This window comes from Mugil cephalus, chromosome 6, assembly GCF_022458985.1.
Source record: "Mugil cephalus isolate CIBA_MC_2020 chromosome 6, CIBA_Mcephalus_1.1, whole genome shotgun sequence".
Taxonomy (NCBI): Eukaryota; Metazoa; Chordata; class Actinopteri; order Mugiliformes; family Mugilidae; genus Mugil; species Mugil cephalus.
In genome coordinates, this window is record NC_061775.1 from 13,752,462 (window position 1) to 13,779,697 (window position 27,236).

General features: G+C 42.0%; 3 protein-coding genes across 7 annotated transcripts; 2 read left to right on the forward strand and 1 right to left on the reverse strand.

The window, feature by feature from the left end:
- Positions 1-1,238: 1,238 nt before the first annotated feature.
- On the forward strand, positions 1,239-7,780 carry c6h19orf44 (chromosome 6 C19orf44 homolog). Of its 3 annotated transcripts, none has more exons than XM_047586584.1 (11): positions 1,239-1,685; positions 2,592-2,762; positions 2,904-3,025; positions 3,145-3,649; positions 4,174-4,549; positions 4,796-4,807; positions 4,979-5,058; positions 5,771-6,212; positions 6,311-6,400; positions 7,117-7,283; positions 7,567-7,780. In XM_047586584.1, the coding sequence occupies exons 1-11, from the start codon at positions 1,578-1,580 to the stop codon at positions 7,696-7,698; spliced, it is 2,205 nt and encodes a 734-aa protein (XP_047442540.1). In that variant the 5' UTR covers positions 1,239-1,577; the 3' UTR covers positions 7,699-7,780. The 3 variants fall into 3 exon arrangements, with proteins under 3 accessions (XP_047442540.1, XP_047442541.1, XP_047442542.1); XM_047586585.1 differs by having other exon boundaries at positions 4,799-4,807; XM_047586586.1 differs by lacking the exon at positions 4,796-4,807.
- Positions 5,952-13,327, reverse strand: akr1a1b (aldo-keto reductase family 1, member A1b (aldehyde reductase)). Of its 3 annotated transcripts, XM_047586589.1 has the most exons (10): positions 13,022-13,128; positions 11,175-11,270; positions 10,396-10,515; positions 10,045-10,196; positions 9,578-9,773; positions 9,264-9,463; positions 8,694-8,766; positions 8,443-8,529; positions 8,236-8,250; positions 5,952-5,981 (listed from the first exon to the last, which is right to left on the reverse strand). In XM_047586589.1, exons 1-10 carry the CDS (start codon positions 13,088-13,090, stop codon positions 5,952-5,954), a joined length of 1,038 nt encoding a protein of 345 aa, XP_047442545.1. In that variant the 5' UTR covers positions 13,091-13,128. The 3 variants fall into 3 exon arrangements, with proteins under 3 accessions (XP_047442545.1, XP_047442547.1, XP_047442544.1); XM_047586591.1 differs by lacking the exons at positions 5,952-5,981; positions 13,022-13,128 and adding an exon at positions 13,182-13,327 and having other exon boundaries at positions 7,943-8,250; XM_047586588.1 differs by lacking the exon at positions 5,952-5,981 and having other exon boundaries at positions 7,943-8,250; positions 13,022-13,109.
- Positions 13,328-15,048: 1,721 nt separating this feature from the next.
- Positions 15,049-26,260, forward strand: uhmk1 (U2AF homology motif (UHM) kinase 1). The gene is made up of 9 exons (XM_047586587.1): positions 15,049-15,805; positions 16,189-16,318; positions 17,306-17,492; positions 17,579-17,776; positions 17,899-17,993; positions 18,080-18,156; positions 18,253-18,351; positions 18,432-18,520; positions 18,598-26,260. The coding sequence occupies exons 1-9, from the start codon at positions 15,523-15,525 to the stop codon at positions 18,742-18,744; spliced, it is 1,305 nt and encodes a 434-aa protein (XP_047442543.1). The 5' UTR covers positions 15,049-15,522; the 3' UTR covers positions 18,745-26,260.
- The last annotated feature ends 976 nt before the right edge of the window (positions 26,261-27,236 follow it).

Below are 27,236 nucleotides of genomic sequence, written 5' to 3' on the forward strand. Positions count from 1 at the left end.
GATACGTGTAACACACATTAAAGATTAAAGTAAATTCAGGGACAATCAATGGATATTTCGTGTGTATGTATCCATGTATCCAAATATAAGATGAATCTGTTGCAAGTGCAAAATGCTCACTTCACACTTTATACCTCTTTTGTTAAGATAAATGGAAACAGTGCGTCTCATAGAACAGTGTGCACACAGCTCCTATCAGGGCCACTGCAGAAAAGCTCTTTGCAGCTTTCCAAGAAACATGAAGCACAAGCTATTACAACAGGCGAGCACATCCAGTATGCTATATGTTGCTTGTAACAACCTCGCCACCACAGTCACGCTAAACAGAAAGCTATTCACAGCCTCACATGGTTGCCCCTGATGGAGTTTCATAACACAATTGGGAAAATGGCTGTGCTATTTCTGAATACACATTCAGGGAGACTGGCATTTGCAAAAGAATTGTGTTGCTGTTTTTTTCTAAGCCGCATGGAGCTTCTACTTTTTGCATTTTATATATAAAACGGAATTACCCCTAATGGTAGGTGGGGAAAAGAGAGAGACTGGAGAATTAGCAAATCACCTGATAGAAAGGAAAACCAATTTGTGAGACGCAACTGGCCAGACAATCAGAATCAAACACTCCTGTGTCATTCGCTTGCAAAAGACTGAAGAGCTTGACAAACATTTCGACATTCAGACAAGTTTAAAAACAGATGTAATACAACTAATGACATTCTCGTAAGCTTGAGCTTTACTTGTTATGTCATTTTACTAGATGTTAGCATGGATGCACACTCTCAGTTAATAATAATGTTAATTATAGAACTATAGAACAAGTGTGAGTCTGTACTGGCTCTCCACAAAGCCTCCGAAGCAAATTACATTCAAGCTGCCGAACACAAAATAAAAAGGGAAAACAACCAAGGAAATCAGGAATTACAAAATTATTTAAAAAGAAAGTATTTTAATGTATTACATTGTGTTTGTGTGTTTCCGTGCAAATATTTGTCTAAACTAGGAATTGTGTGGGAGACTGTATGACTATAGAGGCCAGGAATATAGCACATACTTTTAACGTGTAGGCTTTTAACTGTATGTGCCACTAATCAATTTAAGGTTATTACAAAATATTCTATGCGAGTAGATAACATGACAAAAATACAGTATGATAAAGTGATTAAATATATTTTTTTCTGTTGCTGTTGTTTTTATAAACTGAAGGTGGCAGTAATGCGCCGTCTTTGATGCGCATCATCGTCAAATACCAAAGAAGAAGAAGAAAAGGCGACTCTCTTCCATGGAAACAAGGGACGCTAGAATGATTGGCAACCACATTGTAGAGAGCAAAGGTGTAAAAGCTCACATAATTTTTAACAGCAATGTCTGAACTGTTTGTCCAGATGATATTAGCTTAAATGTTGTAAATGCATATACATATGAAAGTGCTCCGCCTCCAGCTAACATGAGGTTAGCCACTAGCTTGCAAGCGTAGTCCCAAACTGCTGCTGTAAATACAACATGTAAACATGTTGCATTAAATGATGGAGGGTATTAAGTAACACTGGGCCAGAGTTGGAGAGAAAGCCACTTTAACTATGTGGAAACGAGGCGGTCGAAGCTCGGCTCTGGACCGGGCTCAGGCGTTGCTCTCGGCAAAGAGGAGCAGCGGAGGAGACGTGCGGGACTCCACGGACAAAACACAGGTACACAGCGTCTTAATGAACTGTGGTGTCATTTCTAAACATGTTTCACATTCATATATATATAGTACAAATACAGATAAACTATCTTATTGCTTGAATGCAAGAGTATAATATAATGTAAACTGCTTGTATGGACTGTATACCACTGGATTAATAGTCATATGTAGCATTTAAACGTGGTCAGGGGTCTTGTAGTAGTAACTTGTTAATTTCTAATGATATCCAAACACATTATGTTTTGGAAGTAAGTTAACCAATTACAAAATAGTGGAGTAAAAGAACATTAGTTCCCTCTAAAGTTTAGTAGACGAATAGACCAATCAGCCACAACATTAAAACCAATGACAGGTGGCAATATTGTTGCAATGCAATGTTCAGCTGTGAAACCTGGTCCTAGTATTCATGTAGATGTTATTTATACATGTACCGCCCACCTAAACATTGCTGATCATTCACATCCACCACATAGCAACTACACTCCCTAATGGCAGCAGCCACCCCCAGCAGGACAGAGTCGCCTTCCACACCACAAAAGCTGCTTAACAGCGTGAAAGCGTGAAAAGGAGTTCAAGCTGTTGACTTAGCTTTCCTTACACACCATACCCCCAAATTGATCAAGTATCTATGCGATGCTCTGGAACAAGCCTGATCCACAGGGGGCCCTCCCCTCCACCCACCCCACCAACATCCTGGTGCCAGACAAACTATCCCGATGCACCCGAACTCTGCGGGAGGCAAAAGGGAGAACTAAACAAGATAAGGCAGGTGGTTTTAATGTTGCGGTTGATGAGTATATATCGAATAAGAATCCATTTTGTCTCAAGACACTTCACAGAGCCCTGACTGTGAAACCAAAGTACTAATATTATATACTTGCGTTGTTATTACTCTGCCTCTTCTTCCTAGGGCTCCGTGGGTGGGCCTGTCCAAAGCAGATCTGCTCCTGCAAACACACACACTTTATTCTCGGATCTGAGTGACATGTCCTCTGTCAGTTCAGCTTCTGAACGTGATGCTGATGCTGTCAAGCCTGTTAATTCTGGAAAGACCCATGTAAGAGAGGAGGATTCTAGCCAGGTAAAAAAAAAAAAAAAAAAAGACATTCACAAATTTTACTGCATCTCTTTGTGTGTGAGCACTTGAAGTGTGAATGTTAATACAGTGGGATATTTAGCATTGGCATAAGTTCAGTTTAACAATAGCCTTCGATTTGGTTAGGAACTTAAGCCTCAGGGCCCTCTGGGAAGAGGAAGCAGATTCCTGAAGAAGGCTCCACCACCAATTAAGAGCAGCCAGTCACCTGTCTCTAGGAGCCAAATACCACGTGACCCTGAACCACGGTAAGATTGTGTGGATAGAAAAGGAGGCACGGATGTATGAGCACATCAGTGGAAAGAAACGTTTCTTTAAATATATATTAGTGCCGCTTTTTCATGCATTTCATCATTTCTCTGGTCAGATATGTGACATCTTCCCAGCGTGGCTCTCAGAACGCAGCCTTAAGTAGACTGGCTGAAATTGAGAGTCGCATCCGCAGCCGCAAGCAGGCCCAGGCACAAGCCAGACACCAACTAACCCCGGACTTGAGAATTTCACCGCTACCACCGGCCACGCAGTCCATGGAGGCTCCTGTGCAACTCTCTACACAGTCTACACAGTCCGGCAGTGACCAGAGTCCGAAGGGAAACCGTTTCCTCAAGAACAAAGTGTCTGGAGCCGTTGAAAGCACTAACGCTGCTCCTGCTCCGCCACCAAAAAGTGCAGTTGCTGATGTCAGGTCTGGTCCGAGGACTGGCCAGTCTGTTGTCCCCTCAAAAGACACAAGGTCAGTGAGAGTAACGAGGGCTGTTAGTCTTGAGAGCGACGAAGAAGACATGAGAATACTGCTTGGAGACTCGATGGGCTCAACAGATCACAGCTTCTTGAGACCAGGGAGATCTGCTTTCATGAAAAAGCCGGAGAAGGTATGTTGCAACTTGGAACACTTGGCACTAAACCTCATAGAATAATCTGATGTGTGATTGCTTAGTTGTAGTTATTGTAGTTTGGGCTTAGAGCACTGACTGCAATGTTACTTGTTTTGTGCATTAACTATGACAGTTTTAATTAAATTAATATGCCGTAAGAATAGTAGAATCTCCTTTAGATTTAGATGAATAAAAACTATTTGGTTATTACAACAGAAATAGACTAACTTTGACAAGTTTGAAGCAAGTATTGAGTCATCTTTTTTTTTATTTTTACACTTTTAATTGACTTACTGAATATCTATGACAGACACTGGATAGCGTAAATCACTTCAAACCAAACTCAGACAGTGACTGTGAATCATGCCAGACATCACAACACTAAAGCCGTTACGATTTTTTTTTTTTTGTAGTTTGATACTTTAATGGTTAGAAAAGTGAAGCGTTTTCTATCTTTTGCAGTTCGATGGTTGGCAGACACTGTGTTCTCAGTTGCATGGCTGTACTTTCCACTCATACAGGTGCTCAGCGAAACCAGTCAGAGGATTCACTCCTCATCTCCTCCTCCTGCCGCCGTTGTCCGCGCGTCCTCGTCATGCAACAGCGAGCCGTCGCGCTCCCCCGCCTCTCCCTCTCGCCGCAGTTCTCCCTTTCGATTCACTGGCCAGGCCCGGGCACATTTCAGCCCTTCTGCACTCTCTCCGTCGCCCTCTCCTCCGCACGTCTCCCCCTCTCCTCTGGGGAGGCAAGGCTACTCCTCCGATAGGGCGAGGAGTCCCCAGCGTTCCCTCTCGTCCATGTCGGGCCGAGGTGAAGTGCTCTCGCTGGAGGAGCTCTTCCCTGCAGCGCCTGGCTCTGAGAGTCAGCACAGCGTGATGAGTTCAGTTTATTCTGAAGGTGAGAGGCTGTCAGCCGGAGGCACTGATGGATGGATGGATGGATGGATGGATGGATGGATGGATGGATGGATGGATAGATAGATAGATAGATAGATAGATAGATAGATAGATAGATAGATAGATAGATAGATAGATACATAGATACATAGATAGATCAGACTCTCAACATGACTGTCAAATGATTTATTGATTATTACTGTGCATTAACTGCTTTATTTTTCACTCCTTTTCTCATGCATCTAAGAAGAACAACAAGGTACATGAATCATCTTCTGTAGAGGAATAAACAGAGATTGCGCTTTAAAAGAAGCTCAACCTAGATGAAGTTCAGTTTTAATAACTGGAAGCGTAATACTAAATGTTAAAGACAGCTGCGTGGATTTATCACCGTTTCATATTCTGCCATGGTGATCCTGTGTTGCCACAGACTTCAAGATCAACGTGATGACGCTGGACGACCTTGTGCCTGCTACCCTTGGACTCACTGGGGAAACAGTAGGAGAAGAGGTGGGAGATGGCAGAAATGATTGAAAAAGTTCCACAAGCAAACAAATATGACATATAGACAGATATTGCCACAGTTTAAGATGATACGGCAAATCTGGCAGCAAAACGTTTTTTTGTTCATTCGCCGTTACCACTGTGTTGTATTAAAACACTGAAGACTGAAGACTGTTTGACCCACACAGTTTCTACAGCATTTGGTCAATGTTGAAATTAGACAGGGCCAGTGCCACATACACATTAAATAATAACAACCTGTACTTTTCTGTTTCAAAAAAAGAAGAGATATGAACGACATTTACCTAGATATCATTCCTTTACAGTATGATACGGGGATACAGGATTTGGACAGATTATGTCCAAATCCTGATGGGTAAAACCCGGACAATACATTCAGGGACTTAGTTGCAATATGGTAAATGAATGTTGATGGGAATTAGACATAATATTTCTGCGGGAGTGGAAAAAAAAATGAATGAAAATGCTCTTGTGAGGTTGATCTGTGTTGATTTGAAATGCTCCGTGGTAATCTGGTGGTCATACTCAGATTGTGCACACTGATGTAATGTGGCTGTTGGTGAGTGTGATCTCCCTCATTTTGTATGATGAGATAATTGCCGTGATAGCAGTGAATCCTACTGGAAAATTGATATAATTAAGACTTCTAGGCCATTAGCCATCTAAGACTAACCTGTTTGCTCTGTTCTCGCTGCAGAGGGAGAACAGATGTCAACAGCTGCCAAAGGAAGGGAAGCAGGAGGAGGAGGAGGAGGAGACGGTGCTGGACTATAAAAGTGACTTTGAGAGCGAGAGCAGAGTGGAGTCAGATTACAGTGCCAGCCATGTTTCAGAGCACCTGAAGGGCGACGGAGATGAAGAGGAGGTGGTATCGGAGGTCAGAGAGGAGGCTCCGTATTCAGACGTGTCTCATGAATGGACGAAGGAAGATTATTCAAGTGCTTTCGCCGGCACCTCAGATGAGAGTCAGACCTCAGGGTCATTCAGCAGGAACAGGAGCAGGGACTCCAGGTCCTCGGTGTCACGCAGCAGAGAGAAATCATCTCCACAGTCGAGGAGGCGCGTTTCAGCCAGAAAGTCTTTAAAAGAAGCAGCAGTGCAGACCCAGCCTGACCCACTGGCTTACTCACGGTCAACTGGTTAGTCTCTCACACGGGGCGTTTGTATTTGTTAGATGTGATAGAGGATAGTAATCACTGCCCTTAATGGTCGCACTTTGTTGCTGTCATCTCTTTAGGCGCGGCCACTCTGGGTCCTGCAGTGAGCATGACTTACATGAAGACCTCTCCTCTGGTCACTCATACAGTCAGCGCTGAAATGGTGGAAGGTAAGACCACAAAACAAATAACAAAGACTTAGGAAACTAGGAGGAAAGAATCTTCGTTTTTGCTACGTCCGACCTTTTGAGTTTAATAGACTGACACTGCAAAATCTTTTAAACCTGGATCCACGTGGTAATAACTGAGAACTATTAGGATTTGTACAATGTTGGTGAGAAATTTATAATGAGACCCTGTCTGAATCTAAATTGACTGTGGTGCTGTAGCGCCATCTATCAGTCTAAAGTTGTTTTTGCAGGATTACTTGCAGGTGATTCAAGTAATGCCTTCAAAAAGTCTATTATATAATAAGAATTATATATATATATATGTAAAGCCCAGAAATCTTGCTGGGCGACAAAAAAAAAAGATGTATTCAGAAGTAGTATAAAGAACGTGTCATTTACACACATTTATGCACATGTAGGAAATGATAAAAGTGTTGTTAAAAGCCCTTGGAACAATCTGCCAGATGAAAAGGTATTTTGTTAGAAATATATGCAATACATGCTGCACCAGACTAATTGGTAACAAATGTGCTAAGATATTTTTACTTTTATTGCTTAAGTTTACTTTGGTGAGACTTGTCTTACGACTACTTCACTAGTAAATATGTTCACAGTGGTCACACGGCATTTGCTATAAGGTTGTCTAGTGCTACAGTTGTGGTGTTGACTCACAGTAGCTTTCATTTCTTCTTGTTTTTAATGCCTCTCTCCTTCAGCCATCGGCACCTTCAGTCCAGCCATGTCTACTCTCACTGAAATGCTGAAACAGCAGCTCGCCATGACGAGGCGGTTCATCGACAGCAACCGGCATCTGCACTCCAGGCTGGTGCAGAGCCTGGAACCACCAGACTACAGATACACCACGCTGGAGGCCACCAAGGAGGTAAAGCATACCCGTAATAACCCCCATCTGTAGCCTTTACCACACTTTTTGTCCCAGTAAAGGGCCGTGTCATCGATATTTCATTTGTATTAATTTGTAAAAGTGACACTCACCATGTTTACGTGCGCATGATTAACATTTATTTAGTGTAACACCGATGTCTGTAGCCTGTTATCATGGTAGAACAGTGCTGGTAGGAACTTAAGGTGCAAATGTCGAACTACATCATATCAAATTATAGTGTGACTTTCTGAAACCGCTCATTTTGTCCTTTTCTTCGCAGCGCATCCGTAAGCACAGACCTGCCAAACTGACAATGGAGCAAGCCTTAGAGGAGGTGCTGCAGGAGATGAGACTGTACACGGGTGCAGACACGCCACTAATCCAAGGAGCACAAACTGTGTTAGAGAAGTAGCTTTGCACATTAAATAGCATTGTTTTTTCTACACAAGGTATAATTATTGTATATTGTTATTAAATACGCTGTAAATTATGAAGCAGTGTTTCTCTTGGCCTGAGGTTGATCAATTTTCACATTAAAACGTGTGAATCATGAAAAGTAAAGCCTCTGTGAATTAATCACTTTTAACAAATTCAATAATAGTATTAACGTACAGCATGCGCCCGTGATGAGTCGGTTTAGTAAAGACAGTAGCAAAGGAAGTAACAAAGTGTTTATTTAAAAAATAACACGTACAGCATGTATGCAGTCACACCAGATTTTCCAGTCTCCATCACTGTAAGCACAGCAACTTATGTTTCACTAATAAGTGCAGGATTTGACGAAATCTAAAGACAAACTGCAGTGACGTGATCCGGGAACATTTATTGGTGATGTGGCAGCGTGAAGTCGTGTCAATGGGGCTGTTGAAGGCACAGATTCTGGTCGTAATGCGAGTTATCAGTAGGGGTCGTTGAAAGGGTAGTGAGGATGTCCTGCGTCCCGGGGAACGCTCTTTCCTTCCACCTACAATGTCAAAAACAAGAGTCAGCACATTGTTGTTTGCTCTCGTCTATCGCTCTTCCACTGCGCCGTACACGCTGCTTTTTGTTGTCCAAGCAAACCGTTCCAGAAGGGTTCATCCACTGTGACTTCTGACCTACTACGGTCACGGACTAGACATGACAAACGGTGACAGAGTGCGTAAAGCCCACTTACTTCAATCATTGGTATGATGTAGCGCCAGCCTCTGTTCAATGCCGTGATGCTTTTCATTTCCTCTGCTTCCAGGGTAAAGTCAAACACCTGACAACAAACACATTTCATTTCATTTCATTACACAACGCTTCACAACCAGCACACTGTGCTGTCCTGTTGACAAACCCTTGAATTTTAGAGGACATCACTTCAAATAAATTCTCCAAAAAAAGGTTTAACAGTGTAAAGAGAAAAAGAAAAATCTCTTGAACCTGAATGTTCTCTTTGATGCGGGAGTCTGTCACACTCTTGGGGATCGTTACCACTCCTCGTTGCGTCTGCCACCTGGAATAAGCAGAAAGTTGTGAAAAGGTTTCAACAGGGAGAGGACACATTGCCTTATTACTTCTACTAATCGAACATCAACATCAAAGGAAATGTTAGGTCCGCTATGTTAATGTTACGTGAGTGACAATAATGTAAAGTTACATGTCTAATATATGCAGGGGATAAAATCACTCAATAAGAAGTAGAGCGCGGACGCACATTTAAAATGACATTTGTGAATTGATCCCTTTTTCAGTTATTGCTGGTGCCACAACTATCCAATAAAAGACTGTGCTTCTAAATTCTAGGCTGACAATAAAACTTAGCCAAATAGATCCATATGAGACATGATTTAAATGTTTGATGTGGTGATGATGAGAGTGACAGTTTAACACCTTAATAAATATATGTTTATATTACAGAAACATAGTCATTAGAGATTTCCACGTTAGCTAAAAATGCAGAGCACTCGCACAGGGAGGGGTTCACTGTGATAATTAACTCCGTAACACTACCTCAGGATGATCTGAGCAGGGGACTTTTTATATTTCTCGGCGAGGGAGGCGATCACTGGCTCCTGAAGGAGGACAGGCTCGTCCGGATGTTTCCACGCCCTGTCAGGAGACCCCAGAGGACTGTAGGCCGTCATCACCAGGCCACGCTCCCGACAGTGAGCCAACAGCTCTACCTGGGCCAGGTAGGGGTGGCTCTCCACCTGCGCATTTGAAACAAAAAGAAAACCAGGGTCACTTCAGACAATTTACGGCTATCTTCCCCATCATCATCATCATCATCATCATCATCATCATGGCCAGCAAACATCCTGTACCTGGAGGACGGTTGGTTTGATGCTGGCGACTGACAGGATGTCATCAATCTGCCTGCTGTTGAAGTTGGACAGGCCGATGGATCGCACAAGGCCCTTACCCACCAGCTTCTCCATGGCAGCCCATGTCAGCTTGTAGTCTATGTCATCATACAATATGGTGCCATCCTCTTTTCTGGGGAAAGGGACGTCTCCTTGTCTGGGTAATACAAAGAGGGAGTCTTGAAATATATCCTTTAAGTTTCAGTTTAAGGTCTGCGTTAAACACACTGTTGAAAATTAGAAGATGAATGTCTTCATAATTTCTGTCATTTATCAAGTTTCAGTCTCACGAGACAGCAAGTTAATTAGCTCATTATAGCCAATTGCTTATCAATGACATATGAATAGTCTCAAGAAAACAAAGCCAGTTTTCTCTGGATATTCGCTGGTCTCATTATCAGACCTTGGGTGAGGGAGGGTGAGCTCACTTGAAGGCGTGGGGCCAGTGGATGAGGTAGAGGTCAAGGTACTCCAGCTTCAGGTCCTTCAGAGTCTTCAAGAGGGCTGGCTCCACATCCTCCGGGTGATGCCGGGTGTTCCAAAGCTTGGATGTGATGAACACATCCTCTCGTCTCAGGGACTGGTGTATGGACATTGTGGATCAGATATCATTTGGACACGAGGTAAAAAAAAAAAAAAAAAAAAATGAATGGAACCAATGGACAGTGGAGCCTGACAGACATTCTTAACGTCCCCCTAATTACTAAGTTGCAGTATGCGTCACACTCAAGGCACTGACTGTGTTTCTGCATTAGTGAACTTGTGTGAAGCTATGTTACCTTGTCAGGCCCGAGCGTCTCCTGTAGAGCTTCTCCAATCTCGACCTCATTGTTATAGATCGCTGCGCAGTCGATGTGGCGATACCCAGCCTCCAGCGCCCAGACGACTGCTTGTTTTACCTATGAGGGGAAGGGGGAGGGGGTGGGACATTATGAAAGGTTTGACCTTTTTCCAGCTTGTAAAGCTGATGTGAAATGTTACTTTCAAAAATGAACAGATAAAGCAACACTGAAGCTGGGTTTGTGTCCTCCTGATTCATGCATGTCACGTATCATCTTTCCTTTTACCACTGATTTAGTCTCCACCAAACCATGAAGGAATTCTCTGCTTCTTAAACCGTGAAATGTGTTTCATGTTGGTCTAGGGGTATGATTCTCGCTTAGGGTGTGACAGGTCCCGGATTCAAATCCTGAACGAGCCCACTTATTGATTAAATTGTTTCATGGCTAAAAATAAAAATTCAACTCCCCACCAGTCCCTCTGAACCCGAGAAGCTACTCAAAAGTCCAGTCGCCTTTCTTAGACATATTTTAGATATACCATGACCTAGATGACCAAGAACCTTCACAGACATATATTTACGGCACTAAGATTCTTCACATGGGTGGAGAGTAAATCCCTTGTTTGTGTATATAAATGACAAATAAAGCTTATCTCATTTTGACAAATTTGTGTATTTGAATGTTTATTTTTTTAACATTTAACATGTTTTACTGAGAGATTATTTAAAACAGGCCTACAACAGACTGAAACGAGAGGATGAAGGTGAAGCCTCTACCTTTCCTGGCTCACTCTTCCATGTGCCCAGGCCGATGAGGGGCATCTTGCGCCCTGTGTTGAGAACTGCAAAGTCATTCATGCCTCTCAGAAGCACCTTAAAAGGACAAGCAGAGCAGGATTCAGTGAGTGAGGGGAGCGGCTTTGGCCTACCCAGGGGTTTTAAACTCAGTCATCGAGGATACAAAAAACATTTGCTTTATTAAAGTATTTAGACGGCAATGTTAACACAATTATCCAGAAAGCAAAGGACAACATATGAACAGCAAATGTGGTTAAGGGAGGGGCTCAATGTAAAAAACAAAACATCACTAGTCTGATTTAGTTCTACTAAAGTCTGTCAAGCTCAACTGCACTGACAATTGCTGGCAAATGAATTGAATGAATACCGGAAGGAAGATTGCGCAAAGCCCCAAAAACTACTGAGACATGCAGAAAAAGCTTCATCCTCTGTGATCCACTGCCATTAACATAAAAATGATCAGAAACAGGAGGTACGCTGAGAATACCCTGTGAATATCAGTGCAAGGCACACGCGAAATACTAACGAGGAGAAGTTTTACACATTCAGGAGCCTCAAGTGATGATAATCCCCACCTTTTTTTTCTGGCAAAAACAAGCCTGATTAAAGGAAAGGGGAGGGGTGGCTGACTTGCATTTCTTTAAAGAGTGACGCAATTATTACCTTCACTTACATAGATATATGACAGGATTGGTCAACAAGAGCAAAACGCACATTCATTCTTCACATGAAAACAAATAAATCTCAAAAAAAAATGTTCACAGGAATGAGTGAGAAAGTCATGCATGCCTCAGTCTCAACAAACAATATGCAAAAACTGTTTGTAGTTACACAGATCAGGCATAACATTATGAGCACCTTCCTAACATTGTGTGGGTTTCCCTTTTGCAAGAATGTTGTTAGTTGGGGCTTTTGGGTCTTATGGGTTGAGGAGAGGGGTCTCTGTGGATCAGGCTTGTTCCAGCGCATCCCACATATACTTGATCAGTTTGGGATCTAGAGAATTTGGAGGCCAGGTCAACACCTTGTGCTGTTTCTCATGTTTTTGAGTTCTTCCTAAACTGTTTTGTGTGTTCGTCTGTATCAGGCTGCATCCGGCTGGGGATGGCTGCTGACATCAAGGAGTGTCAGTGCTATGGGGTGGGGGTGCCTGGTCCGGTCTAGGTGGGTGGTACGTGTCTAATTAACATCGACATGAATGAATGCCAGGTCCGAAAGTTTCCCAGCAGAACATTGAACTGTAAACGTTACCCACTTCCCCTGACACTGGTCATAATGTTATGCCTTTCTGGTGTAAATCTTTCGTTCTTTTTTTCCCTTTGTGTTGCCTTCGCTAATGACTTCGTTTTATCGTATTTGCACATATTTCTCATCTCAGGTGGAGATGCTCGTCCTGCATCATGTGCGATCTCAGTTAAAACACACGCTGTTTTTCCAGATCCTTCTAAATCCAGCCCGTCAGCCGACTTCCTGGAAAGTCACGCGAGTCACCACACCTCGGTGACAGTGACCTCGCGCACCGCTGCGCTCATCGTTTATATATCGTTATTATTAATTTGTGCCGTTTCTGGAACAAGCGGTGATGCAATGTGCAGAAACGAGCCTACTAACGTGACATAACGCGTCGTAACCGTGTGCTCTGCGGACAGGTTCGTTCACTGTGTCATCTTTATTTATAAAAACAGCTGCCAATTAAAATCAAGTCACCGCTGCTGCTGCAGCTAGCTAGCTGTAGCTTCTTGCAAAAACAAGTCCCACTCGCCAGCGTCCATTACATTTAGGATTTAATATTCAACCAAGCATGTACAACCCAGTTGTCGACTCACCCTCTTGCCAGTATCAAAACATAAGCGACGTAATGTCTGCCTTAGGACTTGGCATTTGAATGACTGCATGGACAGTTCAGTCTCAGCTCTGCTATGAAATTACACAACAATGTGCACCGATTAGCCATTCAGCGAGGTCTCTCCGCCCAGTTTAACTCACCGACTTATCGATTCAAGATCGTAAATCCCGGGACTTCACACAGGAACCTCTTCTCGTTGTGCTGCGCGTATGAAAGAGCGTCGTTTTCTGCCAAATGTTCAAAAACACCACTTCATTTTGTTGATGTTTCCCTTTCCGGGATATGATTTCTCTGTTTCCGGTGAGCACATCTGGAGCCTGTATTTTTTTAAATTTTATTTTATGTATTTTTTTTAATGTTGAATATTAAGCTTCTGTTTTCAGCTTTTAAAAGACTGAAATTTCTAATAAATTAAAAGCCTGGAATATTTATCAAAAAATATTATTATTTAACTATCCTATTATGTCACTTTTGGGACGTTCAGTCCCTCAGTTGAAAAATGAGAAAAGTTCACATTTTAGTTTGAAAGATTTCATCTGGTAAACTTTAACTCAAATTAGTTGGTTGTTGTTGTGAATGTCATTACATGAAAAAGTTAGCACAAATACACTATACCACTCAGCCAGAAAGTGACACTGACTGGGCCTGAGAAGAGCTCAAATCCACTCAGACTTTATCAGTGCATCTCTTTGCTGTGCAGATTTTTAAGCATTTTTCAACTTATATGAACTCTCCTCGTGGTTTGGTATATTTTGGGAGACAATATTACAAAATTTATTACAATATTTTACGTACGTGAATGGTATATTTTACCTTCTGCTTTTCTGCAGAGACACCATGGGAAAAATCCCTATAGGAAAATATTTAATTTATTTACACAGTTTTGTTAATATTGCGATATCACAGAGCAGACAATGTGATAACACTCTCTCTTTTTTACATGTTTATTTCATAGATATTAATGGAAAGGAACAATGAAGCAAGAGGCGGGGAATGCCGTGCTGAAAGCTCCTGCAGGCCGGAATTAAATGTGTAACACTGCACTGACGACTACAGCCCCAGTTTATTCTGTGATAATATTTTGCTCTCAGTTGTGTCCACATTGCATAACATGACTAGCAATCACCTCTGGCATAGTTTATATTGTGTTACGTTTAAAGCAGACCATAGGAATGAACAAAATCATTTTGAATAGGCACTGATAGCACACTACTACTAATCACTGCAGAGGATGTCTGACTGCATGAACGCAAGAGACCTACATAGAGAAGCACAAATATACAGTAAGTCTTTCTTTTTTATACTAATAACTCAGTTTTGATGACTTGTATTTGTCTTCTGTTGTGTGAGGTAATATTTATCGAGAACTTACAACATTTTAAATATACAAGAGCGAACCACCCAACAGTGATAAGTGGACTTTCTGTGTCCAAGTATTGGACTGTTTTTGTAACCACATTGTTGTAATTCATATTAAAATACACACCTATTTTAGTTATCAGGACACAGAAAATCAGCTATTTGTTTGTAATCGATCACAATTTAAAGCTGTGCATCCTAAGGGTGAGAACAAATGAAATGATATCAAGGCGATGTATTTTTATTTGTACAGCATTACTGCTTTTCAAAGTACATTCCTGCAGCAGTGGTAGTCATCACCAGAATAAAACTTGGACACTGTGGTCTTAGAAGTGGGCTGGCTCTAATTGGTAAACACCCTGATGAACAATGTGAGTGAAGAAACCCGATATGTTATTTTGCAGTGCAACACTACTATTAAACATGCACACACTGCTGAATCTGAAAGACTGGAACAAAATGAAGAAGCTGCCGCAGTATTTGCACTGGAATATACCACAGATTACACTAAGAGAAATCGCATAGAAACAGTAGGGGGCAGCGCCCTGGATGCGTCTAGACTGCTAAAACCAAAGGAGGAAGGAATATGTTTAGCTGCACTCCTTACCGACAGGGGGCAGACTGCACAGAAACGCGCACCCCAAACCTGCAGGAGGAAAGCGAAGGAACGGAAGTAAGATTAATATCAACAATTTGAGATTACAACCAACTCAGGCAGAACTTCACTGCAGTCGCTAAATTGAATCAAATTGCTGTCGTTTTTCTATTTACATGCTTTAGCAGTGCGCGGCGCATTATGGGGGGAGTATTTTACTGCGTGTCGTGGAAGCGGTATCAGTTTGAGCTCAAACTTGGTGGCTAGTTTAGCTACTCAGAAGAGCTAAAAAAAAAATACTTTTTGTCAGCTGACTGGCGCGTACTTACATTGACAACACCAATAGAGTAATATGCTCAGATATTGTTCTGTGCTTAGTTTGAACGCGGCCGTGGGTGTAGTAAGAGTGTGCGCTAGCTGCTGTTGACACGTCCTGGTAGTTGATATGTGGCGCTGATAGAGACCCGGCTAGCAGTGCTCCTGCAGCTGCTCCCACCTGTCAACTTGCTGGATCCCCGTCTCTCCCAATGGCTCACTGCGGCTCCTCCGAGCCGAGCGCAAAGGACAGCATCCTGCCATCACAGAGCGGCGTGGACCAGAGCATGAAGCCGGTGCTGTTTGAGATCTTTGGCGAAATATGGACCGTCCAGTCGCGTCTCGGCCAGGGAGTCTCGGCGTCAGTGTACCGGGTCAGCTCCGGCAGAGCCACCGCCGCCGTCAAGGAGTTCCAGGCGGACACTCAGGGAGGAGATTACGGGTATCACAAGGAGAGGTCCGTGCTGGAGGACATCCAGGGACATAAAAACATCGGTAACAGTGTCTACACAGCACCCAAACAGTGTGTCAGTGTTTTTAGTATTTCCTGTCTCAGTTGTGAAATCTTAAGTAGTGCATCTATAAATAAGTACTGGCTGTTTTTTATTCTGCTTATGCAACTAATGAAATAGGAACAGATGTTCAGATCATGCCATACACCTATACTACCCATTCATACAGTGGAAAACGTGCATGTTAGCATGTGACACTGTCACATTTCTGATGATGCAAAATCCGTGAACCAGCCAGGAAGCGTTAATGCCGCTCAGTGCTGCTGCAAACATCTGTGTCACTCTTTAATGATTCTCTGTGTGGATGCAATAATCGAGACACAAATGCTAGTGTGTTAATGTTATATCTGTTCTCTTATGTCTCAGTGACACTGTATGGGGTGTTCACCAACCACAGCTGCATGGGTGTTGCCACCCGCTGTCTCCTGCTGGAGCTCTTGGATGTCAGCGTGTCTGAGCTGTTGGTGAGAGGCAGCAGTGGTACCCAGGGTGGCAGGCAAGTACAGCCATGCATTATGAATCTGTCTGCGTCGCATTTGCACCGTGTCTGTGAAGGTTCTCAGTCATCCAGGTCATGGTAATCCTAAAAGAGGGTCGTGCACCGTCTGCACTGATTAAGTTGAACTTATGATTTTCCTTAGTAATCGCACGTGTCTTCACCTTAACATTTTACATCAGAAGATTTCATAATCTAAAATAATGTATTTTAGGACAAGACAGATAAAAATAATAATAATAATATTAATAAAACTAATGGTTCTGTTACAGCGAAAGAGATCCATTTCCACCAGTAAATGATATCTGTGTTTATTTGCATTTAGTGGTAGCTGGAGATGTACTTTAACTACAGATACTTAAAACTGTACTTAAAACTTGTGATCACATTGCCCAGGTCGTATGCCAATGCAAGCGCTGAATGAGATCCATATTATTCCAGCATGATTTGGCAGTGATCAGGGAGGTTTGGATTTCTTAGTTGTCATGTTCTCCGTCAACTTAAAAAAAAAATACTCAGAGGTGTTGAGGTCAGGTGACTGTGAAGAAAAGCCAAATGACCCAGTGAAAGCCAGCATTTCTTTGTCTTCTTTGGTCTGCTTTGATACTGTGAAGGTTTGAGTTCAGTTTGGTCTCGTTATCCTGCTGCAGTATGAATCCGTCTCCCCAAAGAGAGCAAGCAGGGGGTGTAGCATATCTCTGAAGGGTAGAGTACTACTTTTCCATGTTTTGGGTGAAATTCAGTTAATGATCGTTTAAGGAGATCTGACCTGACCATTGTTTTGCTTAAATTTGGATTAATTACCTCGAACTATGGACAAATCTAAAATATTTAAGTTGCATTTTTCACGTGAGCTCCACATACTTTCCACTGACAAGTGAACAAAAAAAATATGAAAGACTTTTAATATGGTTTTAGATTTTTGTAAATCTTTACATGTGTCAGAATTGTGTAACTTCATTGTTTGATTTTTTTTTTTTTGAGCAGACCCCAGCAGGGCCACTCCATGTGGCTCGTCCAGCACTGTGCCAGAGACATTCTGGAGGCTCTCGCCTTCCTTCACAGGGAAGGCTATGTCCATGCAGACCTCAAACCACGTAACATCCTCTGGAGCGCAGACGACGAGTGCTTCAAGCTCATTGACTTCGGCCTCAGCTTCAAACAGGGAAACCAGGTTAGTGCGCCTGTGTGGGGGAATTTGAACATCTAGAAATCAGGAGCTGGGCTAACTGGCTTTCGTACGACTTCCTTTTCTTATAGGATGTCAAGTATATCCAGACAGATGGGTATCGAGCTCCAGAGGCTGAGCTTCAGAACAGCCTCGCCCGGGCCGGGCTGGAGGTGGAGGGAGACTCGGGCTGCACTGCTGCCGTGGACCTGTGGAGCCTGGGCATCATCCTGTTGGAGATGTTCTCAGGAATCAAACTCAAAGACACTGTCCGCACACAGGAGTGGAAGGTATAACAGAGCTAGTGATTAGTGGAATGAGAAGGTTTGACAGTTTTAAACGAGGAAACGTCTCTGTTTGCTTTGTTGCAATGAGAAGATAGGAGGTCACAGTCTGTTTCTCTGGTCCCTAGGATAACAGTGCTGCCATTGTAGATCATATCTTTTCCAGCAACAGTCTGGCGTGCCCTGCCATCCCTGTCTACCACCTCAGAGACCTTATCAAAAGGTAAACTTCTTCTAGTACACTGTACAATAACACAATCCCTTCCGTATCATCTACAGTTAATGATTATTTTACTTTTGTGTCTGCAGCATGCTTCTCAATGACTCAAAACAGAGATGCACAGCTGAAACTGCCCTGCTGAGCCCTTTCTTCAGTATTCCCTTTGGTAAGTTGCCAATATCCACATCCACCGAGATTAACACAACTCTCAGCATGCTGTATTTATTTAGTACCTATGTCTCTGTGTATGTGTGTATACCAGCACCTCACATTGAGGACTTGGTTCTGCTGCCCTCACCTGTTCTCCGTCTGCTCAACTTGATCGACGACAGTCATCTGCACAATGAAGAAGAGTATGAAGGTAACACATTTTTTTAAAACAGTTTGTTTTATTTGTTGTAGAGCTTTATGCTTTACAAAAAAATCTCGTGTTGTTCTCAGATATCCTGGAGGACATGAAAGAGGAGTGCCAGAAGTATGGCTCAGTGGTTTCTCTGCTCATCCCCAAGGAGAACCCAGGGAAAGGACAGGTAAGACAACACGTACATAACAACATATTTGCTTCAGCAAAAGCAAACCACCTTCTAATTTCTTCCGTGCCCACCAGGTGTTTGTGGAGTACGCCAACTCCAGCGACTCCAAAGAGGCTCAGAGGCTTCTGACGGGCCGCACCTTCGATGGGAAGTTTGTGGTGGCCACCTTCTACCCTCTGAGTGCCTATAAAAGGGGTTACCTGTACCAGACTGTACAGTAAAGTCCTAAAACTCAATTTACACTTCTGCATTGTTTGCAGACACCACTGCAAAGGGCACTACAAAGGAGAAAATCTTCTCCCTATGAAAATGCCTTCTGTTAACAAAGTTAAAAGCTCTGCATGTCAGCCACATGGTGTTCAACCCTAAGTCTGCGTTTCGTGCCGAGTGTAAACTGAGCTCTTTCACCTCCTCTTGCACTACTATTATCAGTGCACATCCATTAAGTTCTTCAAGGTGAACTGCACTTCTCGCGTAACGACTGAGGCCCACAGGTCGGTGGTCGTGGGACGGCGGTTCCTCTTTGAGCTTCCATTTCTTTCTTCGCTTTGCAAGATCAAAAACCTATATTAGATGACGGTGCACACTTTAACGGTCTGAGCTCTACATTGCATCTAAATAGTTGCGTCACTTTAGATAAATTATTAGTGAAACACTTTATATCATCTGTGGAATCAGGGATGTGATTAGAAATATGTAGCAGGTAAACACTAACGTCCTGTGTGCATCGACAGAAATGCCCTGCAAACCTACTCCCTGTGAACTGATCATTTCCTGTGGTGAACGCTAGTGTCTTATACTGTTGTTAAACTAATAATTATTTTCAGTTTATTATGATTATTGACTATTTATATCGGCGTTTAGCATTCAGAGGAAATTACATGGGGACCAGGGGAAGCTCAGAGCTTCTGAAGCTTCTGCTGACTCCTCTGTCCATTTTCCGGGAGAAATGCTTTTGACTGTCTCACCCACCAGATGGTAGCACTCTCCCACTCACTCACGTTCATTATCTGATCTAGACGGGGGGGGCTCCTAGCACCCTGTCCTGTAGCCTTGTGGTTTGTAGCTTTTTATTTACGACTCTGCGTGAAGAAAATAGAGAGAATACTTGCTTCACTGCGTGCTTCCCGTCACGATGACATGAAGTCAGCTTCATATTTTTACTGCAACTCTGAAATGGCACAAGAGCAAGTAATACTTTGTGAGGAGAGCTCGTGTATGAACTGGATTGCCCTTATCCACTTTCCACTTGGAAAATGAGTCTGTGAACAAAAACAGAGGTAGACACGTCTTCTAATGAACTAAAGTCAAAGGGCGCTGTCGGTTTACCTCATAGCTGTGACGTGATTTTGAATTGTAGCCTAGAGCCAAAGTGTCGAGCAGAATGGGAGATGCAACTGTTGCAACTCAACTGTTGCTCTGCCTCGAAAGTATTGTCGTAAAGCTACCAGGTGGAGTATGTTTGTAGCATTTTTTTATAATCACATGCATATTTGTTTGTGGAAAAACTACACGATATAGCTGTATACTGGTGGCGGTGTCTCCACCCTTTTCAGATTCGACACGTACGGGCTTTTTCCAGTACGGATGCAAGATTCTGCAATGACTGCTGCACTAACTAGGCAGACGACATGTAATGTTGGACAATCATTGCATAGAGTCAGTGCATGAATCAGCTGATTGATGGGTAAACTCCCGGCCCTGCACTATAGCACTATTTCCTCGTGGTACTACCTTAACCCTGAGCGTCTGTGTTTGATGCTCTTGTCGGCTTTAACAGCTGCTGCTAGTTTCATGACAAGGTATTGAGTTTAGAAATGTCACAAACTGACACGAAATCAAGTTTTTTGGATCCAACTTTTTATTTTATTTTATTTTTTTTAAGTTGGTTACATCGAGGCGGATTATTTTCGATACCACCAAGCCTGTGTTTTTGCAGGAGAATGTTAACCTGGTGTAGCAGAATTCATCGTGGGACTTGTTTCAGCCGATAGAGATAGAAAAAATAGGCCTGCAGGCAATCAGAGAGTCCTATAGATGAATCACAGAAACAAATATTGTGCATATGCTTCTCGACAAATGCCTTAATTGCTGTTCAGTGTTCGTCCTTTAAAGTTCTTTTATAACAAACATAATGGCAGAATTTGAACATTTTGCCTCTACGTCGGTAACCATATTTTAACAAACAAAATTTAAGAGTTAAAATGTGTTGGGTGGAGGAACTACAGGTTTGACTTCCGCGCAAATAGAAGGTACTTTTTTAATTGTAGAAACCGTAGTTCTGTTTACCACTTTCCACCCTGTCGCTCTGATACAAGAGATTTCTTTACAAATAGTGTACGACATCCACTAACAACCAAAACGCTGCTTCAACATCTTGCCCTACAGCTAATAATTCACATAGCCGAACGCCTTAGAAAATAGCTCTTTTCAAGCTGATTTAGTCTGTTCAGTAACAAATCTGGGCCCGTGTTCGTAAAGATTCAGAGCATCCTCTCAGAGAGCTCCTAACTCCAAGCAACAAGTCTTAGCATGAGAGTGATTCCAAAACATTCTCAGATCTTAGTGATGAGATGTGGTTTGTAGGTACGAGTCGTTATGTCACAAGGTGTGATTGGTTGATCATAAAAGCTTAATAAAATACACTTTTGGTGATGGTGGGCACAGAATGGGCCATCAAATCAATACTTGATCATCAAATCTAAACTCTATGAAGACTGTGCAATTGTAAATAATATTTTACATGAAAGGAAAAATCTCTGTTAAATAAATGGTAAGCTATACTATTATAAGTAAGCTGATATCCAAAAAAATGTGTGAAAACTCAGGCCCACTTGCACAGTATTCACAGGCTGATATTTCTATTTATTTGCTTACATTCATGTAACATGCTGGTAATTTTTACACTTCTTCCATTTGGTATTAACGAGAGTAAAATGGATCAGCTTTCATCAAACTGGCCAAATTCCTGCACGATCCAGTCTCTAGCGTTTAATTAATTCAGTGTTTGGAGAATATCTCTTCCACCTCTTCCTTCTGCCATTTTTTCCTCTGCTTAACAAAGTCCTAAGCCTCTTAAAAGTCTTCCTCCGTGTCCTTAAACGATCTCACCTAAGTAGCGCTCTTGAGAGCTGAGATTCTTTAGAAATGCCTTGAGGGGAAATTCTCAGAAAACAAAGAGTTTTCTTATAATTTGGTCCCTAGGAGCAACTCTTTTTGCTAAGAATCTTTAGGAATATGGCCCCCGGACTATCACATACCTTAAACAGACATCTATTTTAGTCTCTTTATGAAACTGCTCACTGCTCATTACGTTAAAGCCGGACTAATAAAATCTTATTAAACAGCTACAGGCGGTGGTAATGATGGCACTGCTAATGCTAACAGTAGTAGTATTAGTTGTTATAAACTGTTGCTAAAGTTAAACTGCTAGACTGCCAAAAAAACACTTTTTAGTATTTAGCAGTAATGCTAAACATTTAACTAAGATGCAAAGAAGCTGACAAGGTTGGACAAGTCATAGAGAGACAAGTCATCATGTCAGCAAACACAGTAATTGTTAGAAAGCCTTATTCGTTTTCTGGTGATCTACTGGTCACAGTCAAGTGAGTCCTTAGTGGTAACGCCTGATAGTGTTAAGATAATAAATGTTGTGAAATGGACGTTTCTTTCGTAAAAGTAAGAATGTTCCAATTGTTATGCTGCTGGTTTGCTCTCATTGTAAAGCACAAATAAAGCACTGTTCAAATGGGAGATGGGATTTCAGGGTGTGAGAGAAACCAGAGGCTGCATAATACAAAACTATTTGAAGCGGATGAATAGAAATCAACATGCTTCCAAATATAAAATAAATCATCTGTATTAAATAGATGATGAAGCACACTGGTCTAGATCAGTTACAGTTTTATTTTCGACCAAAGTGAAAGTATTTTTCTACAATATTGATTTTCCAACCACTCCTCTGCTCTAACCACTTGACTATAAATCTGTTTCTATATCTGTGGTATACAAGGACAATGATCACTATTGTCAGATACTTGTGACAGCAGTGTAGTGTTTACTAGATTATCCAGAAGTTTGTCAAGGACCCAATGCAGAACGCGATTGTCCGACAATGTTGGACTGTTCTGTTAAGGCATTTTAAGTTTGTCACTGGTTGTCCTTTGTGATTTGTGTAGCTCCATAGCTACCTCCTGCTTGACCCTCAGATAAACATTTAATGACAGCATCAGTGCTGCCATGAGATTACTGACCAAGAATAAAATCCCTACCAGTCCACTGGTACTGAATTTTGGTTTACAAATTCACAAAAGCTAAAATGTACAAGTGGACATTTTGAAGCAAATTTTCCTTGTGTGCGGTGTATGCAGGACAAATCAGTGTGTGTGTCTAAGTTGCGCTCTTTAGTGTAGGCCTAATGTGAGGGGCCGTGTTTGCATAGCAGCAGCGGCATGGATGGTGTCGCACGCTGTTTCCTCGTCCACTGAGGGAGGGATGTAAACTCCAACGCTCAGGAGCGGAGCGTGTCTCCATCCGCCGCTACCGGCCAAATCCGGTACTTGACATTCATAATACCAGCTGTAGGTTACTGGCTGTGTATGGAGGTGTGGTTCTTCCAAGTTGTTTACATTAGAAAGTGCAAGTGAGCTTTTTCATTTGCAGCCCATCAGACCTACAACGCGACTGCCTACACGTATGAATGAAAATATCAACTAATAGATGAAAGGTTTGAGAATGTTTGTAGCGTGTATGCTCAGACTTGGTTTTGTCTGACTCTGGCACTACAGTCATTAATAGTCTGAGAAATAAGTTTCTGCCACAGACCTGTGAGCGTCCATAGTGGAATAGCTTTGGTAGTGTTTAAATATTTGAGTCAAATATTTGTTGAGACTATCGCTGACCTGAATGTTAACACATCAGGTTGGTAGCTCCATCCTGACCTGGATGGTGGTATCTGCGCCACCAGCTTTTTCTTTTTCTTTTTTTTCTTTTTTAAATCTCATATTATCTCATTATATTTTTTATTTTATTTCATTTTATTTTATTTTCTATTGATCATTTGAGCTTTTTTTGTGTAAATATGTTGGTATAAAATATTTTTTTCTTCATTGATGTCGGTAGCATGAAGCATTGTTGCAAATGAATTGCTTACTAGGCAGCAAACATAAAAAAAAAAACACTTTGTACGAAGTAAACTATTCTGATTCATAGGCTTTGTTTTACACTGTTTACTCGTTGAACACTCCACGATTGTGATATTAATGAACTAGCCTATTTTAGTCTAAAACGACAACAACATAAATCACTGAACATGTATGTAATTTTGTCCTAAAGAAAAAAAAAAAAACATTAACATTAGCCACATGCATTTTTTTTTTATTTATATATGCAAAGTAGTCATGTGTTATTTAATTCCTCAATGAGAGCCAGCGTTCATTACCAGATATTTTCCTTTTACTGTTGCAAAACGCGTAGCGCGCGAGTCAAGAGTTTAAGTTATAATCTCAGCTTTTGCGTAGTTCTTTTAGCAAACCAATATCAGGGAGTGCGAGAGACGTCCCTTCTTTCTTTATTTCTCGTTGAGCAGCCCACTGTTTTTCCATTCTGTCTCCATGCAGCGCACACACAACAAGCAGCACTGGAACAGTTGTATCGACGGCAATGCATCAGAGGCAGGTGTCGCTTACGCGATATCGTAGTGTGCCCCGAATAACGTATGTGTTTACTGGCAACAACAGGTCACAAGTGGTGAAGGGAGACACAGCCGGAGGTGCGTTCTAATGCCAGGTGTGTGCAGAGACACTTGAAGCCATTCCACTTGTGATTGGATCACCAAAGGCAGAGGGCTGTTCAGGAAACACACAACCAGTCGCCCTGCAGCAAACTGACGCATTTCCACCACAGCAACAGTTCCACTCTCAGGTCCGGCCAAACCCGGCCTTCGCCAGCTACACAGAATTCCCTTTTCTGACTAAGATGTACGCAGCTGGCGTTAGAACATGTGAGTCCACTGCTGTGGTCGTTTGCAAATACTCAAAATATACCCTAGTGAGGTGGTCTTTGAACTCCTTTCTTGTCCATTACTGTTCTTAAAAGGAGTGTATGAACTTCCTCGAGTCCTCCGTCATTGTCTGTCTCCCATCTTTCCTGCTTCCCTCTGAGGCTCTTCCTTCTCCAGCATTTTTTAAGTTGTACTATATTGGCTTATTTGCCCCATGCCCCATTGATTTCACTTAAATTTCTGAGTTTGGTTGTTTGTTTTTGAGGCTGCATTACATGATTCCTCTGTGTTGAAATCTTTACATTTCAGACACTTGCTTCTCACTGCCATTTAGGTCTGCCAGTGCTCTGAGGTGCAGATGTACGTGTGTTGATCTTCCGTTTTTCTGTTAACGAACATATAAGCGTTTTCTAATTTCATGCCACCTGACCAGTGTCAGGTCTCATCATGTGTGTGCGTAGATGTGTGTGGAGGATCAGGCAGCAGTGAAGAGTTCTTGGTAGAAGCGTTCATAGTCCTCAGGCTCCATTTACCAGTGAGTATGGCTTGTCCGTACGTTGGATGTTATGATATGGATTTTGCTTCATCTCTTTCTGTGTATGTGTGTGTTGTTGCTCTTTAAAGTATGTGCACCCATTTGCTTGTTAAAGGCAACATTAAAATCATTTGAAGACAATGTTAGAGTCAATTAGGCACCGAAGAGCTGATTACTTTATGTGCTGTAGTCGGTCATCAAAACAGAAGCACATCCTGAAAGGACAATCTTGAAACTCTAGACAGCACAGCAGACGAAAACTGGAAGGTAATGGTGTCCGTAAAAGATCAAATATAAATAGCACTTCTCATTTGCTTCAGTCTGCTCACAGTCTGCAGCAGTTAGCTTAAGTTTTAAATCATTTTAAATTGCTAAGCTCTTTCTTGATAAAAGTAGTTGAACAAATGTCAATGAGAAAACCCACACTCCAACAGTGAATATATCTACAAACGCCTTTTGGTTCAGCTTCTGAGCTGTTATGCACAATGGGGAAGTGTTTAACTGGCATTAGAAAGAAGTATTATTTATGCAAAAGATGGATGTCTGTAATCCCCGGGAAGTGTCCGTTTTCTTTTCCAATTCACAATTGATACTCCAATCACTGGAGATGGTGTGGAAAACAAAAGCAGTCATCCTATGTAAGTTAAAATGCTCTATAGAAGTGAAGAGACTGTTGAGGTTGTCACAAACTGCACCAGCTGCCAGGTCCTAGAAAACCAAATCCTGATGGAAATTTCATCCAACAGAAACCAAATCATATGGAAGGAGTGAGAACTTGCACATTTAATCTTATTATTTTGAGTTGAGGATTGTAAAAAAAAAAATTTAAAAAATGCAATCATTTAAAATGTCAAACAACAATCCTTAAAGGCAATTGTTGCCTTTTCTGGTGGAAGTCTTCCTTTGCATTTCTTTGAACCAGTTTGGTTGAAACGTGGGCAAAAGTTGGATTAAAACACTAGATGTCGTTCCGGAGAACCGCGGGATACCCGACGAAGTGTCCCACAGTTCAAACTGAAGGCAAACAACTTATGCTTCTAGAAAGCACAATGTGAGAAGGGCACTGTGTGCATGCTACAATAAATGCCACATGTTAAGAATCTGTGAGTTGAACCCATGTTTTCCAACCTCCCAGTTGGGGGTGAATCATAGAAGTCATGCAGTTTGAGAATCTCATAAATAAAAATGATGCTCGACTTGATTTGGTGTTTGTCTGGTGTTTTGGGGCACGGTGTCTGTGCACAGGATTCACAGGGTGGGGCTGTTGTTAAATTAATGTATTAGTTGGGTCTTAAAACAAGACAGTCTAAAGCTGTCTAAGGTTACAAAATCTGAGATATTCTGCCCAAATTCCCGCAAACTTCAACATTTCAGTGTTAATTCACCACACTCCTGTCAATAAATAAGAGGTTTGTAAGGAACAAATGATATGAAGACAAATGTTGTCAGAGATTTTATTTTGAAGGCTTAAAATCATACTATACTTGGTGATCGTCTGATTTTAATAGTTAGCCTCACAGTCTGTGGTCTCTGCTTTGGTCGAAGAGTTGAAGGTGTTCCTTTGATTGGCTTTCATGGAGTTGAGCGAAGAGATGGTAAATCTTTGCTCAGGTGCTCCTGTAATGAAAGACGTTCCCCACAATCAACATGGAAATCACCAACACTGCGGCTGCCAGAGATGCTTCCACACCTATGACTGCTATTTAGCATAGTTATTAGCAGGTCCACGAGCAGCTGATTGGTCTGCTGCCTTCATCTGACCTGGAACATCATGGACTGAAGAGAGGGGCAGAGGCTGAGACGCCAACTGGTGAGATATGTCTGAGGAAAGACAGACAACCATTAGGATATTCATAACACAGATTGATGATCACCCAATAACAGTGCACGTCGATTCCAATAAATCAGATTTTATGTATTTTTACAGTCCGAATGTAGGATGTGGAGAAATGTGTCTAACAGACATGGGTGGCCATGATGTAATACACTGGTTCTATTTAACCATTTAGAGTCTGAAAAAACTCCATACTCAGTCTTGTTCCAAAGCCTGGACCTCGGTAGCTGCTATCAGAGTCCTTTAATTGAGAGCCCACCTTCCTCAACAGATGAACAAAACAGCCATTGACAGTCAATTCAATGTACAAGAACAGAGTGCGAAAACACACTTCCATCCACAT

Bases quoted from the DNA above. Each gene is read 5' to 3' on its own strand.
- c6h19orf44 (XM_047586584.1), top strand. From the start codon at position 1,578: ATGTGGAAACGAGGCGGTCGAAGCTCGGCTCTGGACCGGGCTCAGGCG. The intron at 6,401-7,116 runs GTAAGACCACAA...TCTCTCCTTCAG, and splicing joins CAGCGCTGAAATGGTGGAAG to CCATCGGCACCTTCAGTCCA. The intron at 7,284-7,566 runs GTAAAGCATACC...TTTTCTTCGCAG, and splicing joins CGCTGGAGGCCACCAAGGAG to CGCATCCGTAAGCACAGACC.
- akr1a1b (XM_047586588.1), bottom strand. From the start codon at position 13,090: ATGCAGTCATTCAAATGCCAAGTCCTAAGGCAGACATTACGTCGCTTA. The intron at 11,271-13,021 runs GTGAGTCGACAA...TGTCCTTTTAAG, and splicing joins GTTTTGATACTGGCAAGAGG to GTGCTTCTGAGAGGCATGAA. The intron at 9,774-10,044 runs GTGAGCTCACCC...TGTATTACCCAG, and splicing joins CACTGGCCCCACGCCTTCAA to ACAAGGAGACGTCCCTTTCC.
- uhmk1 (XM_047586587.1), top strand. From the start codon at position 15,523: ATGGCTCACTGCGGCTCCTCCGAGCCGAGCGCAAAGGACAGCATCCTG. The intron at 15,806-16,188 runs GTAACAGTGTCT...CTTATGTCTCAG, and splicing joins CCAGGGACATAAAAACATCG to TGACACTGTATGGGGTGTTC. The intron at 18,352-18,431 runs GTAACACATTTT...TGTTGTTCTCAG, and splicing joins CAATGAAGAAGAGTATGAAG to ATATCCTGGAGGACATGAAA.